General features: G+C 35.8%; 1 protein-coding gene across 1 annotated transcript in view; it reads left to right on the forward strand.

The window, feature by feature from the left end:
• Positions 1 to 6235: 6235 nt before the first annotated feature.
• LOC103501044 (helicase protein MOM1) overlaps positions 6236 to 17840 on the forward strand; it is a 54728-nt gene continuing 43123 nt past the window's right edge. Inside the window, exons 1-8 of the mRNA XM_008464540.3 lie at positions 6236 to 6328; positions 7147 to 7740; positions 8008 to 8764; positions 10076 to 10157; positions 12397 to 12527; positions 14206 to 14399; positions 14588 to 14718; positions 17145 to 17441. Coding sequence (XP_008462762.2) covers positions 7158 to 7740; positions 8008 to 8764; positions 10076 to 10157; positions 12397 to 12527; positions 14206 to 14399; positions 14588 to 14718; positions 17145 to 17441 — 2175 coding nt within the window. The 5' untranslated portion in view covers positions 6236 to 6328; positions 7147 to 7157. The remainder of the gene's footprint in view (positions 6329 to 7146; positions 7741 to 8007; positions 8765 to 10075; positions 10158 to 12396; positions 12528 to 14205; positions 14400 to 14587; positions 14719 to 17144; positions 17442 to 17840) is intronic.

Below are 17840 nucleotides of genomic sequence, written 5' to 3' on the forward strand. Positions count from 1 at the left end.
AATTGGTTCACACTGAGAGGTAGTGGTGGTTGATGTCACAGACCGTTTAGGTAGAGTTGTGAATGGGGTTGATAGGTAACCACTTGCACGCTTCCTACGGGCGGGCCGAACGTGTGGTCGTTGAGTGGGAAATGGCTCTATCTTTGTGACGTCTGAATCAAAATGAGTACAAAGTTTTTTCCCACTGTCCTCAATTTCAACCTCATCGTCAACGACATCTATTGGCTCCTCTAAACCAATATCAACCTTCTTCTCCAACACATTGATTGACTTCTCTAACTCAATATTAAACCTCAACCAACGAGGTATACCGATGGTGTGAACATCTTCGTTGCCCTATGGAAGCTCATAATGCATTAGTGTAGATAATGATAGAAATTAAACATCAATATTAGCAAGAACATGGAACAAAACCTTCTTTTTAAGTTCAATGTGTTTCGCCCCATTACTTATCTTATCCTTCTTTGGCATCCTCAACCAATTAGGGGTACCGCCTGTGTCAACATCTTCGGTCTTAGCATTATCCACTTCTTCACTTTTTAATGTATGATTTACTAAGCCTTCAAACACCTTGTGGTCTCCTTCGTCACCCTATGGAACCTCAAAATGAATTAGCGAGAACATGCAACTTAACGTATGAGTAATTACCAAATATGAAACAACTAACGTCAATACACTTAACAGTTTCATTCCTAACCTTTTCTTTGAAGTCTAATGTGCTTCAATATGGTTGACATCATGCCCTTCAATTCATCAATATCTGATTTTATACTAGTAAGTTGCCCTTCAACAACCGCTACTCGATCTTGGAGATTCCGAATAGCCTTTTACATCTTAGTCTTGGACTTCTGTTTCTTACTCTTTTTTAAGTCATCTTCATCATTAACTGTAACGACCCAACTTTCCGGACTAAGCTGAGGTCACTACTAAATACCAAAACTCGACCACACAACATAAAATTTAAAACGGACCGGTTACGATTCATTAAAAACGTTAGAAACATTACAAAAAAACAGTTTCGGGCCCTATTTTAAATCAGTCACAAAAGTTTCAAATAAAAACTCAAGTCATCAGTTCAAAATCACAAACCAAATATTCTGACAAAAATACATAGTGGAAGCAATAAGAAAACCAGACGCGTCCATATGGCCTTCACGCGTCCTTCCTGCCTCTCGTCGGTCTGCCCCTCGCTGTGCCCTTACCTGAAAAGTTTAAGAAGAGAAAAGGGTGAGTATAAACATACCCAGTAAGGGATCCACTACTGGGCCCGTTAGGGAACAACAGTTAACTTCCTATTCAGGGGTACCCTACATAACAGTCTAGTGGTTCCGTAGAACGCACATATCAGTCTAGTGCTCCCGAAGGATGCACACATCAGTCTAGTGCTCCCGAAGGATGCACACATCAGTATAGTGCTCCCGAAGGATGCACATATCAGTCTAGTGCTCCCGAAGGATGCACATATCAGTAAGGCACACTACCCCATAGATGAAGCTAACCGTTACCCCTCAGTCCATACTAAAACGTCTACAACAGTCATACCCCATCAACACTCATATTACTATTTCGCCATAGGCTTTGCCAGTCAGATAGTATAGGTTTAAACAACTACACCCTCAGTTGCCATACGCATTTCCAATTCGCACACCATTATGGTAACCCCTAGACCCAATCAACTAATCTATCAAAATCGGATTGACTGTCCTTCCCCGTCCAAACTCCATGATCAATGTCCAGACCAATGACTACCACGTACCCAACCGTAACTTCAAGGTCCATCGACATACAATTCCAATCTACCACGTAGCCCATTAACATAACCACACTATACCGAGCATCCAGCATCGGGGTCTACTAGCAAGTAACTCCTTATACCCGATAGCGCACAAGTTACAACTAGCGGTCGCGTTACTCTTACATCAGACAAGAATATAATAACAATGCTTAAAAGTCAAACACACATATATTTATTCGGTACAGTTACTAACGTGTAATCCCCTGTGGACTACTACGTTTCTAGCCTCGCTCCGAGGTCCAGTAGTAGAAAAAACCCTTACTTGAAATTCGGTTATGCCCCTCGATCGAGTCCACGCTCAACGGATCCATCTACGAAAACACGAAGGTTTTAAATCGATGATACTAGTAGGAGTCATTTTAAATGGTCCTAGGCAACATCCGTTGACTTACCCAAGGAAGGGAGAGCTATCTTCGAACAAGCCTGCCGCGAAAATCCGAGAACTTAAACGTCAACTCCTTAATACCTTCAAGGGATGGAAGATAGGACCAAAGCTTATTCCAATATCCAACTCGAATCGGATATAGCAACATTATGGAAAATCATCAAAACAATCCTTACCGAAAACTCACCGTGACCCAGAGTGGAGGAAGGAAGGCTTAGGTGGCTCGGTGAACAGGGAGCTCGGCTTGGCTTGGAGGCGTTCGGCTCGGCTCACCCTCGGCTCGGCTTGGCTTGGCCTTAGTTCACAGCTCGGCTCGGCTTATCCTCGGCTCGGCTCGGCTTGGCCTCGGCTCACAGCTCGGCTTATGGCTCGGCTCAACTCGGCTCGCGGCTCGGCTCAACTCGGCTCGTTGCTCGGCTGGTGGCTCGGCTTGCGACTCGGCTTGCGGCTCGCAGCTTGAAACACGGGTCGAACTGGAAACGGGTTCTCGGGTCGGGTCGGCTTGAAATCGGGCAACCACAACAACAAACCTTCGGGCGTTCGACGACGGAGATGCGTCGCGGCTGTCCGACGACTGGCCCTGCTTTCACGCGGCGGAGGGCGACGGCTTAACGGCTGTTACGGTCGGACGAAGGACGCACGGCGGCGTCCGAGTGTTTGAAACCGAGAGGAGACCCGAAATGGTAGGAAGCCGCGGCGGACGAACACGATGAAGCTGACGACGTTGCCGACGCTGGAGGCGGAAATGGAGACGGAACGTGACGGTGGAGATGAAGACGCGTGCGGAAGAGAAAGATGGAGAGACGGCGGCGACGGCTTTGTGAAACGCTGAAGACGATGAAGAAGAAGAAGAAGAAGAAGAAGAAGAAGAAGAAGAAGCCGAGGGGGGAAGAGGCGCGCGCAATAGGGTTTTTTTTAAAAAAATTATTTTATATATATATATATAAATATTAAATTAAATAATAATTATAATAATAATATTTAATAATAATAATAATAATAATAATATAATTAATAATAATATTAATTAATAATAATGTAATAATAATATTAAATAATAATATTATTATTATTAAATAATAGTAATAATAACAATAATAAATTATAATAATAATAATAAATAATATTAATAATATAATTAATATCATATTATTATTATAACAATTTACAAAACATTAAATTCAAAAAAATTTCGTATCCCCACAAAAAGATAAAATTTACCTCGAAAATTCGGGACGTTACATTAACAACTTCTCTTCCTCTTTTTGAACCACCATTCTTCGACTGAACAATGGTAGATGAGCGGAGGTTTTCAAAAAGTTCACCCAAAGCAATTTTCAACTTCTCCACTTCAGGTGTCATCTCAATGACCGCCTTAATTATCAACTACAAATAGAAAAAGGCAAATGTATTTAGGACAAAGAAATAAGCACAAAATCATGCGATCCTTAAGTTAGTTACTATTGCTTGCTACTTACCTTTGGCGAGTCAAACACCTGGCTTATAGTTTGGGACTTTGGTGATTGTTGGCATACCCACCTCAGCATTCGTGGTATGACATGATCGTTTACTTTATCTACACCACATCCAATGATGGTTGGTATAGACTCATATGCCCAAACCTATTCGACATTTGACAAACAAGTTTAGGAAGTACCACAAGATATATATAGTTATATAAAAAACTGGTTTCACAATCGTTTGAAAACAACTAAACGATCGTTTAACATAACTAAACGATCGTTTAAAACAACTAAACGATCGTTTAAAACAACTAAACGATCGTTTAAAACCACTAAACGATCGTTTAGTGTTTTAAACGATCGTTTACAACAACTAAACGATCGTTTAATTTTAAATGTATGCATAAGTTTTGAAGTAAGAAGTAAGAAGTCACATACCTGTAATGCATGCGGAAATCCATTGATAGTATACTTTTTTGTCTGTGTTGATTTCTTTTTTCCTTGGCATATTGCTTGTCCAAAGCTCTTTTCAAGGCACTTAGCATGCGTTCAAAAACAATCCCACCCCAATCATAATTATTAAATGTATTCCAATCATCAGCAATCTTGAAAAAACAATGTTCATCTATCTTTTTCAAACAAAGATAGCTCTATAAAGTAGACTAAAGCTAATTTCACAATATCATCGTCATCACCTTCGTATTCCAAAAATATATTCTCTAAGTCGCTAACATAAATACACTCCTTGTCTTTGAAAAACTTCTCCAACAGTCGACTATTTCCAACCAACTGAATATAGTCCTGTTTAGGATCCCATGGTCCAGTTATGATGTTAAACTCTCTCCTATCGAAAGTACAAACAACGCCTCCTAGTAAGAAACTTATAGAATCCTTTCCTTCATCTTCCACCTCCCTTAACAGTAAGTAGTGGATGAGTGGCCCATTAAAGACAATATTTAGGTCTAAAAAGTGCCCAAACTTTGTTTTCCTAAATAAGGCTAATTGATCGGGTTTGAGTTTGGCCTTAATATTATGTGTTGTCTTTTCTAAATGAGACAAACAACTTACTAGGGAATAAAAATGATGGGAAGGATTAATCTTGTACAAGGGTCCGTCGGTCGATGTCGATGTCATGATTGAAGCCTGAAGAAAAATGAACAAATTCCAGCAAATAAGTCGATTCCAAAACCAAACATTTACAGCAAATATATTGAAAATGGGTTACAGATAAAACTCACTGAAATAAGAGAAAACACTCAAAGTTGATTGAATGGTTCGAAAAGGAGAAGCGACGAAATGCACTGGAGGACCGACGAATAGTCGGAGTATCTTCGAAGAGCAGAGCAGGAAATTTCAAAAGCCAATGAAAGGAGATGTTTTTTTTTACTTCAGGTGTTCTACGGGAAAGAGAAGGGAAAGCGAACGTGGGTAGTCGAAATTCAATGAAGAGGGATAGAAATTTAATGCAGGGCATTTTTGTCCATTTACACTTAAATTGTCCTAAAGGTATTTCTTTTGAAAACTTGTCCCAAAAGTCATTTAAACCTCTTTTTTAACCTATTTTTGGCAATTTCCCAAGATAGTTCTAAGTCTTTGATCCAGTTAAATTGACTAAAATAAAAATAAAAAATGTTGTTAAACTAAATTAGATATTTCTACCTATATAGCCTAAAATGTGGCATGCTTTATTTTTTTTTTAATTCTCCCTAGGTATATATTAATATAAAAATATTTTTAAAACATGGCATGCTTTATGAGCTTTTTAATTTTGTTATACGAATCGTAAATATTTTGGTTTTTTATATTTATGAAAATTAATTAAAATTTTCATAAATACAAAAAATAACCAAAATATTTATGGGTTGTGTGACAAACTGAAAAAGCCCATGAAGATGACAATTTTTTTAAAATATTCTAGACCTGCCCTTCCTTTTCATCATTTTTCTTCTTTTCATGTTCTACTATTTTTTTTTCTTTCCATCATCTTTCTTCTCTATCTAGATTGTGAACCAAATATAAAAGATCTATTTTTTTATATTTTTTTCTAAATTTTTATTTAGTTGTTGAAGATCGTGTACTAAATATAAAAGATCTTGAAAAACAGTCGTTTAGATTTTGGGTAATCAAATTTAAATAATTATGGACAAAAAATAGCCAAATATAAATGAGTACAAAATAATCTTAAAAAAAATCATTTAGATTTGGGTAGCTAAATCTAAATGATTGTATACAAAAAATCTTTGAAACATCATTTAGATTTGACTAGCAAGAATCTTGAAAAAAATATTACCAAACAATTGCCAAATCTAAAAAATGCAAGACATTTTTGGTATTTTCCATGGTGGGCCATCAGTTTTTTTTTTTTGTTTTTGAAATTTTTCTGTAAATATTTTAGTTTAAAATTATCAACTTAAAAAAGAAAAGACGAATTTTATTTTTATTTATCTTTTAAAATAATGATTAAAAAAGAAAAAAAAGCTCAAGGATGAATAATTGGGGTTGGAAACTTTAGCCGTTGAACCAAAGTAAAAGAAAAGTCATAAAACCGAGATCCAATAAATTAATATGTCATATAAAGGAGAGAAGAAATACCAAAAATTTCACGTACACAATCAAACGAAACAGTGCTTCATGGGCGAAGGAATATATACAAACTAAATACTCTCCCATCCCTCAAATCTGCAGGTCCAATTTTGCTAATATTCTTGAATACTACATGCATTTTCTTCCTAGATTTTCTCCCACTTTTCTTAATTTTTTCAAAAGTCTCTGAATTCTGTAATTTGGATATGAGCTTACTAGTCTTTCTTCAGTTTTAATCTGTTATTGAGTTAGGGTTCTTCAATTTACCTGCATTTGATGCGGTAGAGGTATGTGGTTGTGTTTTTTTTTTTTTCCCTTCTTTTCGTATTCGGTGATCTGGGTTTGCCGGGTTGCATTAGGGTTTCCCAGGCATGTCACTTACTGTGTTTTTTTGTAATGTCACTCTGATTTAGTAACTACTACTTTGAAATTAGTTAATATTTGTGTTGCATGGATCATTTTGGAGCATATGCGTGAGCTTTTCCTTTGGTCATTTGCTTCTTCCTGGTTGTTTATTGATAAGCCTATGACCGTGATCGCATAATTCTGTGCTTTGGCCCCAGTTTTTTGGAATATATTTTTTGTGGTTAGATAATCTGTTTTAAATGAATGCAGCTATTGAATTGTATGTTGGATTTGGCAACAGTTCTAACTTTTTTCTTTTTACCCTTTTGCATTATATTAAGGACGAGGGGTTCACAGATTTTGGAAGCTTTGGCGAATTTTTAATTTTCTTTACACTCTGAACGAGTAGTGAGCAAATAATTAGACGGTGTAAAGAAATAAATATTCGAAAAGCTAGATGTAGCTTGTTGCAGAAAATGCAGCTATTTAAAATGTGACATGGTGTTTTATTCCTCTATTTGTAGCTAAAGCTTTCGTATGTACTTCTAATGGGAATCTTTTTGTTCAATGCGTAGTCGTCGGAAGTATGGTGAAGGATACTCGATCTAGTGTCAGAGAGAGGAATGAGGAAAACAATAATCTAAAGGGGAGACAAAATGGTGAGAAGGCTCCAGCAAGAGCGGGCTCTACTACACCAGATTCATCTGCTTTAAGGAGGTCTGCAAGAGAAGCATCGTTGAAGAAAACAATTATTGTAACCCCTTCCAAATCTAGAAAATCTGATCAACTTGACAAGCATTCACCTCGCACTCGTAGTGATAAAAAGAAACATGGTACCGTTGATCATAAGAACATGCTTAATCCGCTTAGAAGATCCGAGAGGGTTAAAAAGCAGTCTTCATCTACCTCTTCAGGTTCTGGATCCAAGAAATTAGTTAAAAGTTCATCTACCTCTTCGGGATCTGTATCTAAGAAATCAGATAAAAGCTCAGGCTCACCATATACGAAGGGAAAAAAGGAGAAGAAAGAGAAGAGTATTGAACAGTTGATTCTTGACCCTACAGAGGCTGGGAAATCTCCAAAACAAGACGAGGTTTCACAAAATGCCAAAGATAAGAGAATGGATGCTCGTGCTTATAGGGCATTGTTTAGGGAAAAACTTAAGACAGGTATTTCTTCTGGCATCTTAATTGTACTCTCTTTTTATGCATTTCTCCCCCGTGGACATCACTGTCTTGTATGATTCGTATTATTCATTTTTAGAGGATAATGGTTCTCATACTATCATTTAGTTGATTGGCTTCTTTACGTATGCAAATGTAATCATTAAGTGAATGGCTAGGTTCTCATCACTTTATTACTTTTATCCTAATTACATAGTGCTATTCTAACAAGTTGATTTTTTCTTTCATATCTTTCATGTTCCGGAAATGTAGACTGTCGAGAGCAGGCGAAGATGCCAAAAAGCAACAATCATTGTGGTAACAATAGTTCCAAGGAAGACTTGAATCGGAGCAGCAAGTACAGTGAGAAGAGTAAAGAACTGAGAAGCAATTGTCTAGAGAAATCCTCTACTAGAGATTTGGATGACTCTAATGAGACTGAAACTAAAGAATTGAGAAGTAAATGTCCAGAGGAATCGTCTACTGTTTATTTGGATGACCATCCTGAAACAAGAAGTAAAACTTCGAAGGAAGTATTGAAAAATGACATTGAATTGGATTTCTTCCTGTCAAGCCAGAAGTCCTCCGAGGAAAAAGTGCTTACTAAACTGTCAAATGAAGATAGTGGTACTGTACATGCAGTCCACGATGCAGATAAGAAATTGGAAGCATTAGAGAGATCAAATTCTATGCTCGAAGAAAAGATGGTCGATGACTTTATTGACTCAAATGGTGGATGTAAATTAATTTCTTTGAAAAGAAAAAGAAGCATACTGCAGTTAGATTCTAATGTCTCAGTAAGGAATGAAAGTGAAAGTACATGCTCTTCACCTACTGATGCGGTCTCTCCATGTAGACAGAGTGATCAAGTTGAGACATGTGTTGATCAAGTTGAGACTTGTGGTGATCAAGTTGAGACATGTGGTGATCAAGTTGAGACATGTGGTGATCAAGTTGAGACTTGTAGTGATCAAGTTGAGACTTGTGGTGATCAAGTTGAGACATGTGGCAAATGTTCGAAGAGACAAAGGTAAGTCTTGACTAGGGGATCTTTTTGATGTCATGTATTTGTTGCAATTCAAGAAACCATGGGTTACTTATTGAACACAAAGCTCACATATACCACAAAATGTTGTGTATCATTACCCATCAATCACTCATCACTAAGCAGTAGGAGATGCCAATATGTCTTTGAATGTGAATGTCAAGGATACTGCATGATGTAAAATTGCTTACCTGGTTTATCATGTTAATTATAGCGTTGTGAAAATGATATTGATAGGGAATGGGGGTATTTTCTATAACTAAAAAGTGTAAGACATAGACAGTAAGCATTTTGACCTTGGGCCTTTATTTATTCTTTTGAATTGGAGTCCTTCCTATATTAGCTGCTCTCCTCTTGCTGGGTTGTTTAACTGTATGCGCTTATATATTTTTCTTCTTTTCAATGAAAGCTTGATTCTTTGTACATATATATAAAAACAATTATGAACCTTTGGGTGCCACTCAAGAATTAAGATCATAAAAGGCCTCACTTGCACTTGGATGTTAGAATGTGTTTGAAGTCTAGTCATGATTATTTTTTATTTTCATTTTTGTTTTTTGAACTTTTTGTTATCTTGTGCTCTTAAAATGAGACAAACTTAGTTGGGTACAATAAAGGGGTTGTTTGGGATGAAGATTATGAAAGACTATAATAACCACCTCTAGCTACAACAAATACTATTTAAAAATCCCTAATTAGCTATGGCAAACACTCTTTCAAAACCCCCAATTTGGTACAGTGTTTACTATTTCCTTCTCAAACTAAAATAATCTACACAATAAACACATACTATTATAACCTAAACTAAAATAGTTTACATCCCAAACACAAATTGTTATAACTCAACTATAATAACCTAGGACTATAATAACTCACTCCTTACCCAAACACCCCCAAAGTGTTGTTAGTGGTTTTGTGGGATTTCGTGCGAAGAGGAACAATAGAGTGTTATAGTATGAATAGAGACCCTTGTGAGATTTGGTACTAGGTGAGGTTCCATGACTCTCTTTTGAGGTTTAGTTTCAAAGACATTTTGTAATTATTTCCTAGGCTTTTACTTAGTTGGAAGCTCTTTATCTAGGGGTTATTGTGGGCTCTGTTTTTTTATGCCCTTGTATTCTTTTATTTTTTCTCAATGAAAGCATTTTTTTACTTCAAAAAAGGTTTTTGGGGAGGATTATTCAGTGGCTCGTCACTTGTTTTTATCATTAATAAGTAGTTTTAAAGATCATAATTTTTAACTTATCCTAACACCATTGACACGTTTGATGGGTTCTTCATTATTACATATTGCAGGTTAGGAAATGATTCATTGAAAGACGTTTGCTCTTGTGTGGAAATAGATCAGCAGCAGAATGAAAAAATATCTATTGATGTGGTTTGTTTGTTCTTTCTTTCATTCGTTCTTTCTTTCTTCGATTGTTAATCTTCTTTATTTAGTTTTCTTCACTGTCGCATTCATATTTTGTGCATTCCTGTCTTCTTGTTGTTTAGATTTTCAGTTCAAGATAAAGTTTAATGGAGACGATAATGTTGTTATATTTCTCAGTCTAGACTTCTAATCCTCCAAGATATTCTCTACTTCTTCATATGAACGAGATTACTAGGTTGGAGTTAAAAGGCTCTTTCATTGGCATGTAACGGTAATTTTTGAACAAGAAACAATTACACATTGATAAAATGAAAAGGGATAAATGCTTTAGAGGGCATACAAACTCTAAAAGGGTGTGAAAATGAAATAAGGAAAAAAAAAATCAAGAATTTAGTGACAACTTCAAATCGAAAAAGATCAGTCATGAAAGCATTGAGTTCAGAACAAATAGCACAACCAAAAACCAATCCTAAATAATGAAGGCTTACATTCGGGACTTATTTTTCCAGATGTTTCATGTCTTGTATGCTCATCGTAGGAACACTAGTGTTATGATCAAAGTGTTTCTCCTCAATCAGCCTTGTTGGAGAAGAGTCATCTTACGACTTGCTGGGTGTGTGTGAGCTTATGGATTTTGTGGGATGAGTGGAATAGTAGGGTGTTTAGAGGAGTGAAAGGTGTCACAATCATAACTTTTCAAAAACGGGACGAGCGATTGTGCGACACTTGTTCTAACTCGGTGAACAAGTCAGCCGTATTAAATCCGAAAGTCGCGGGCAAACCCACGGTATGATGGAGCCTCCCTTCACGTTTTGAGAGAAATTGGTTTTATAATACGTGAGAGAGCAAGGAAAGTATTGAAAACATTGTTTAAGAAAGCATTGAAGACTGTCAATTGCAAAGAAAACTTAGATTGTAAAGAGCACAACAAGGCTTACTCGGGGATTGCGATGGATTCAACTAGTATGTCTCCCCTATAGTACATTTTAAATTTTTTTAGCTTTGATAGGCTTCTATATGAAAATTGCGAAACGTTATACTCTAGCTCAACGACATAAAAAGGAAAGCAATAGACTAAACTAAGTACACCACATAAAGATGGGGTGGTTTGAGGATGTTTGGGCATGCGGCCATAGGCAAACAAGCCTTGGACAAACATGCTTGTGACAAAAGGGACCCTGGTGAGGTTTGGTCCCTCGTTCGCTTTCATGTTCTTTGTGGGTTTCAATTTTAAAGACCTTTTGTAGCTATTTTATAGGTGTTATTTTACATCGTTTTAGGAGTCCCTTTTTGTAGGGGAGTATCCCTTTTTTGTTGCCTTGTTTTTTTGTATGCCCTTGTAATTTATATTCATTCATTTTTTTTTCTTTATGAAAGTTGTTGATTCCATAAAAAAATAATGAAGGCTTAAAGATCTGTAAAATGACGAAGGCTTTGAAAGATGTGTAAATTTCCAAATCGTACCAAGGGTCCAATCAAAAAACTATTCTGGTACCCGTTCCAAGTAGTAAAAAATATCCAAAGCATCCACCTTTATCCAAGTTCTAAAGATGCTAATCCCTGGACTCCTCAAATGGTTTGGTGTAATTTGGTAAATTCAAATTAATCTTGGTTAACCCTTGATTAATAGTTGCCCAATTAGTTCTTAGTTTTTGTTTTAGTTATCCTTTTCGGATTCTTTTAATTCTCGATAAATAGTGAGGCCCTCTTGTATTAGACAACTTTTTTCATCAATAATAAAGTCTTTGATTGAATTCTTAGAGAGAATTCTCCTTTTTATCTCTTTAAGCTAGTATCTTACAAGTTACTTTAATGTTAGGTCGCCAATGCACCAGCTTAAATAGTTTTAGTTGGGCAGTAAATTTCTAAATCAATTTAATCCAGTACTGCAGGGCTGGTTTCCCATTTTTTTTCTTTTACTATATGAAACAGACAAGAAATTCCTTCATAACCCTGCACCGTCATTCTCTTGTTTTTCTTTCTGTATTTATATCTTTATTAGTAATAGTTCCTTTTTTCTACTTTAGAAGATTTAATTTATAACTTGAGCCAATTGTTCTGTTGTGAAGGGCTTTCTGCGAGTGATGATAAATTGGGCAAAGTGAACAATAGTGAAGATTTAATTTACAATTGAATAAGAAAATTCTAATTCATAGAATCTACCATGTCCTGTTTCTTATAAATCTTTAAAGGTTATACTATATTGAACTGATCTTGAATGGCGTGTTTTGGTTTATTGTCGTAGGATAGAGGGAAGTCCATGGGCAATACCATTTCAGATCCTACTGGAAATTGTGTTTGGTGTAAGCTGGAAAAAGCATCCTTGGACGTCGACCCAAATGCATGCCTCATCTGCAAAGTTGGGGGAAAACTCTTGTGGGTACTATTTTATTGCATCATTTTGTTTTCCTGAACATTTATTTTGCATGAAAACCATTTGGTTGGAGGGAATTTATTTTGTTGGTGAGTTTGATCAGGAATGTTGTGATTGTCGAGGAAAACATTTAAAAAAGGATTGGTGATAGAAGATATTGCAAAAATGATTGATGGGAAATATAATCTCCTAGCCTCCCACCCTCTTGGAAATATTTCTTAGATCTCAATTAACAAGGCTACAAAGAAAAGAAATTAGAAAAGAGATGTATTTATTTATTTTTGCTTGACAATAAACGAATCTACGATGTAATGAGGAGAGGGAATACTCAAAAGTTACAAATTTCACTAGGGAATGAATAATGAAGCAATAAAAACAGAAAATCAAGAGATTACAAAGGAAAAATAATAGTGTGCCAATTGAAAGATAAATCTTGAATGAACTTGCAAAGAGTTTTGAGACACCCCCTTTTCCTATTTCTCTTGCTGTCCATCATGTAATTAAGTTTCTTTTACTCACTTCCGTTTCTGACTTGTTTTTTTTTTTTTTTTTTTGTCTTTTATATCTTGGGTCGTAAGTCTTTTGTGTTGGATATGATGAGGACGCAAAGAAGGTATTAACCTAGTTGAGATGTGTGGGTGCGCTTGCTGATTCCTTGGTCTCTTTATTTTTGCTCTTCTCTTGTATGTTAAACTTTATTATTATTAATAAAGAGGCTGGTTTAACCATCGTGGGTTGATCTTTACTGCTGGATGGAACATTGTACCACCAGCACATTCCAAAGAATGGCTGTAGTTGCTTCTATATAACCACCATTTCAAGTCAACAAAAGCCACTTTATGGCCTTTCATAGTTAAGGTAATCTCTAGAGGATTTGGATTAAGAAAAAATTGAGGATTTTTCGATTGTGAATGCCTTCCACAATAGACGCCTTTTAATCATGAGGTTAACCCATCCTCGATGCCTTCCACAATAAGCATCTTTTTCCTCCATAATGATTCCTTTTCTACTTAGCTCCATTTCTTTTTTCGTTTCCCTGTCCTTCTCTTTGTTGCTTAACCCATCCGTTTCCCTCCTCCCTTTTCTTCTTTGTTGTCAGCCTTGTCTGTTGCCACCCAGTCTCTTCTATTTCCATGGAGCTGGTAAGGTGCCATATCCGTAACCTTTACTTTTGCATCTGTTTGAAAACGATGAGTTTTGTTGGAGGCATGAAGAAAAAGAAAAAAAGAAGATTACCCTCTTTCCCTCATTTGATTTGGTTTGACAATTCTCTTGCTGAACGAATGCAACTTCCAATTCTGGTTCATATATGTTTTTCGTAAGAAAGTTAGGGATGCTTCTGGGACTATTTGTTTGGCCAAGTTTAGATCTCCACTAGAATGGAAACTCGAATGTGTTGTTTAGCCACCTTTTGGAGGTGGAAAGACATTACTGAAGTATGCTCCAATTTGTCTTATTATAAAAAACCCACCAATTCTTAAAGATCTTGAATAGAGAAGACTGAGGACATGCAACATATGGGGATTACACATGAGAGAAGTCCCGTTCCTGTTACAACAAATGGGCATTCCTACTGATTTTTAGCATGCATATAGCTGTTCTAAACTGTAACTATATTGAAACTGAGTCATCTTGCTGATTGGTTTCCATATGCGTGTCTTGTTTTGCATTTACTTTAAGATGCTGTGAAGGAAAAGAATGCAGAAGAAGCTTCCATCTTTCTTGTCTAGATCCTCCCTTGGAGGATGTTCCCCTTGGAGTTTGGCACTGTCCAATGTGTATTAGAAGGAAGATCAAGTTTGGTGTATATGCTGTGTCAAAGGGCTTCGAATCCATCTGGGATACAAGAGAAACAGAGATATTGGATGCTGATGGTATGGTCTACTTAGTGATTCAATCTTACACATGTAATAGTAATTGCTTGTAGATGTTCAAGACACAGCGTTTTTATGATTTTTGTTTTAATCTTTTTGTCTATCATTTTTAGTTTTTCCTCATTTTTATATGATTGAAAATTATATAATTTCTTTTAGATTCTTTGTTATCTGTTATTGTTTTCAAGGGTTGCAAAGGCAGAAGCAGTATTTTGTGAAATTTAAAGATCTGTCTCATGCTCATAATCAATGGTTACCGGAGAGCAAATTGCTTTTGGAAGCCCCAAGCCTTGTTTCAAGATTCATCAAGAAGAATCAGGTTTTGAATTGTCTTTCTAAAAGTTGATGTCTTGTTCAATTAGAAGTTAATGTTCTTATTGATTGATATTTAGCTTGCGGAATTCAATGTCACAATATTTAGCATAGCTCAACGGGCTCATTCTAGAGTTGGACTTTTTTTTTTAATAATTCCTTAGAAGTGTTCTGGTCATTCATCCAAAAACCATAGTATCGTTGGTCTATTTTAGGTTTGTTTTGTTGTTATGCCCTCCGAAGGGTATTCGTATCTTTTAGAATTAGTCCTTTTTCATTGTATTGATGAAAAGTTCTGTTTATCAAATTGTTCTATATTATAATAATTTTTGACGTATATATACATGTACATGTTTATTTAATTTTCTTTAAAGGATTATCAATTAGAAATTTAAGGGGGTGTCGACCTAGTTGAGATGCTAGGGTGTGCCTCTTGATCCTTAGGTTTTCTTGCCCTTTGTATAATCCTCTTGTATTGTACTTTGAGCAATAGTCTAATTTTATTATTTTATTATATTAATAAAGAGACTTGTTTGCTTTTATAAAAAATTAGAAATCTAAGTAATCCAACTATCAACTAAAAATCTTAGTGTTTTTTATCATTTATTCTGTTTGGACTACTTTTGTTTTGATTATTTATGGATATGATGAGGGTGCTAAGGGGTGTCAACCTAGTTGTGACTCCTTGGTGCATCTCCTAATCCCTAGGTTATCTCTTTTGTTTCTCTTTCTTGCACTTGGAGCAATATTCTCATTTAATTATTTCAATAAAGAGGCTTGTTTCTGGGTGCGTCCCTTGATCCCTAGGTCTCTATTTTTGTATTCTCTTAGTATATATCTCTTGTATTTTGAGTTATGAATCTTAATAAAGAGGTTGTCTCCTTTTCAAAAAAAAAAAAAAAAAAAGAGGCTTGTTTCTATTAAAAAGGGATTATCAATTAGAAATCCTAGTAACCAGTACTTTTTATGAACCCTTGATTTTGTTAAATCAGTAATAGGGTAGGGGCATTTAGGGCCTATTGCTACACAATTTCAAAATGTAATTTTTCTTTTGGATAAGAACCATTTCATTTATAAATGAATTATCCAAAGTGCAACAAATACCCAAGTACAAGATGAAACAACAGCCCCATTGAAAGAAGGAAAAATACAATGATACCATAGTGGAGGAGGGATGTTGTAAAGGTGGAAAATACAGAAAGATGTAAAATGGATTGATGGTGCAAACATTGAAGAGACCAAACAAAACAACAATTCAAAAGACAATAACCAAAACACATCCCCAAGCGAAACATCACCCAAGTCAAATCATCCTCTGACGAGTAAAATGTGATGGTAGAGGGAGAGAGAGGTAAGAAGATTGGAGAGCTAGATTCAAGCCAATAATGAATGGAACTTCTTCGTTTTTTTAAGAGATCGAGCACTCCAAATTCCAGATTTCTTTGATGTTTTCTCGATCCGAGGTTATGGCCTCAAAGGCTTTATTAAGAGGCATGCTCTTTTACTGTGAAATCTTGTCGGTTGTTTTGTTCTAGTTGGTTTTGATTCAATTTGTCCCTTAGCTTCTTATGGGGGATTCTATCTCAAGTTCTTGTGCTTCTTAGTTGAAAATTCTATGTCTTCTTTTTCTTTTTCTTTTTGAAACAGAAACAGAACTTTTTATTGTTGAAATGAAAAGAGGAATTATACTAACATAGAAACTTGGGATCAGTATACCTACATCCCTATACAAAGAAAATCCTCCATAGTCTTGAGAGTATGTCTAGAGACTATGGTTACAATTACAAGGAGAAAATAAAAGCATTCCAATTAAGACAAATATCCTGAAAAATGTTATAAGCAAAGGACTTTGATTGGGAACTCCAAGAAGAGGCCAGTAAACGAGTAGATCCGAAGCAATCTGACCAGTTTGAAGGCTTATCATGAAAAACTCTGATTTCTTTCTAATGAAGATTCTGTGTCTTATTTGGCTTGTATTATCTACCTATCAGCTGTATTGGTCTTCTAATTGTAGGTCTTGTTCTTTTTTTTTTTTGGTTAATAAAAGCAACAACTTTCATTGAGAAGAAATGAAAGAATACAAGGGCAACAAAAAAGAACAAGCCCTCCAAAACACCCTGACTAAAGGAAGGGGTTCCAACTAAGTAAATCTAGTTGTAGGTCTCTTTTTTCATTACATGAATGGAAACTTTTGTTTCCTTCAAAAAAAAAAAAAAAAAAAGTAAAAACAATGACCCACCGCCATTCCATCTGTTCTTTTGTGATATATTTTTTAGAATCTTCTCGAACTAGCTCCTTCTGTGAAGGATTATATCTTGAATGGGATGAGTATGGGCTGTGGTAAACAGTCTGCATTTGCAATTTAGTGTTGTTATTTTATATTTTATTTATTAAGATGAATCTTTCTCCAATTTGATGACAATCTTCTTTCAGTATTCAAGGTGGAAGGAAGAGTGGGCTATTCCACAGCGTTTGTTACAGAAGAGATTGTTATTGTCTGCTAAGCTATGCCAGGAGCATAATGCGGAATTTTCTGGGGCTGAGTTGAATTGTCGATATGAGTGGCTTGTTAAATGGCGAGGCCTTGATTACAAATTTGCAACATGGGAGTTGGAAAATGCTTTATTCTTAAGTTCACTTGATGGCCAAGGTCTTATAAAAGATTATGAAAGCCGCTGTGAAAAGGCCAAGTTAGTGTCCCATGTCCCAGAAGTGGATGGGAAACACGAGGTAGATTCATTAAAGTTTGTAATTCTATGATCATCCGTCTTCTTTGTATCAGAATTTTATTTTGTTTTATTTTTTTGTATGCACATTTTGCTTACCTAAGAACCCCACAAACTAGGCAAACTTTTTGTATCTGTATTTTCCCTCATCCCATTGCAGTTATCTTTCTTGGTTATTTTTCATAACTTTTGTGCACGGAAGACAAAGTTAATTCACCATTTTATTTGATTTTAGATTTGGACCCCATTGGATATTGATGGACTTTTACAAGAGAATTTTCGATCATTTTATTTTTCAAGATCAGATGTATTTGTTGGATTTCTAAATCCTCCTGTATTCCGAAAAACCCAACAATGTTCAAAGTACCGGGGAATTTAGCCTTCCCTGGTATATTGGCAATTC

The sequence above is a fragment of the Cucumis melo genome, chromosome 12 (assembly GCF_025177605.1).
Source record: "Cucumis melo cultivar AY chromosome 12, USDA_Cmelo_AY_1.0, whole genome shotgun sequence".
Classification (NCBI taxonomy): domain Eukaryota; kingdom Viridiplantae; phylum Streptophyta; class Magnoliopsida; order Cucurbitales; family Cucurbitaceae; genus Cucumis; species Cucumis melo.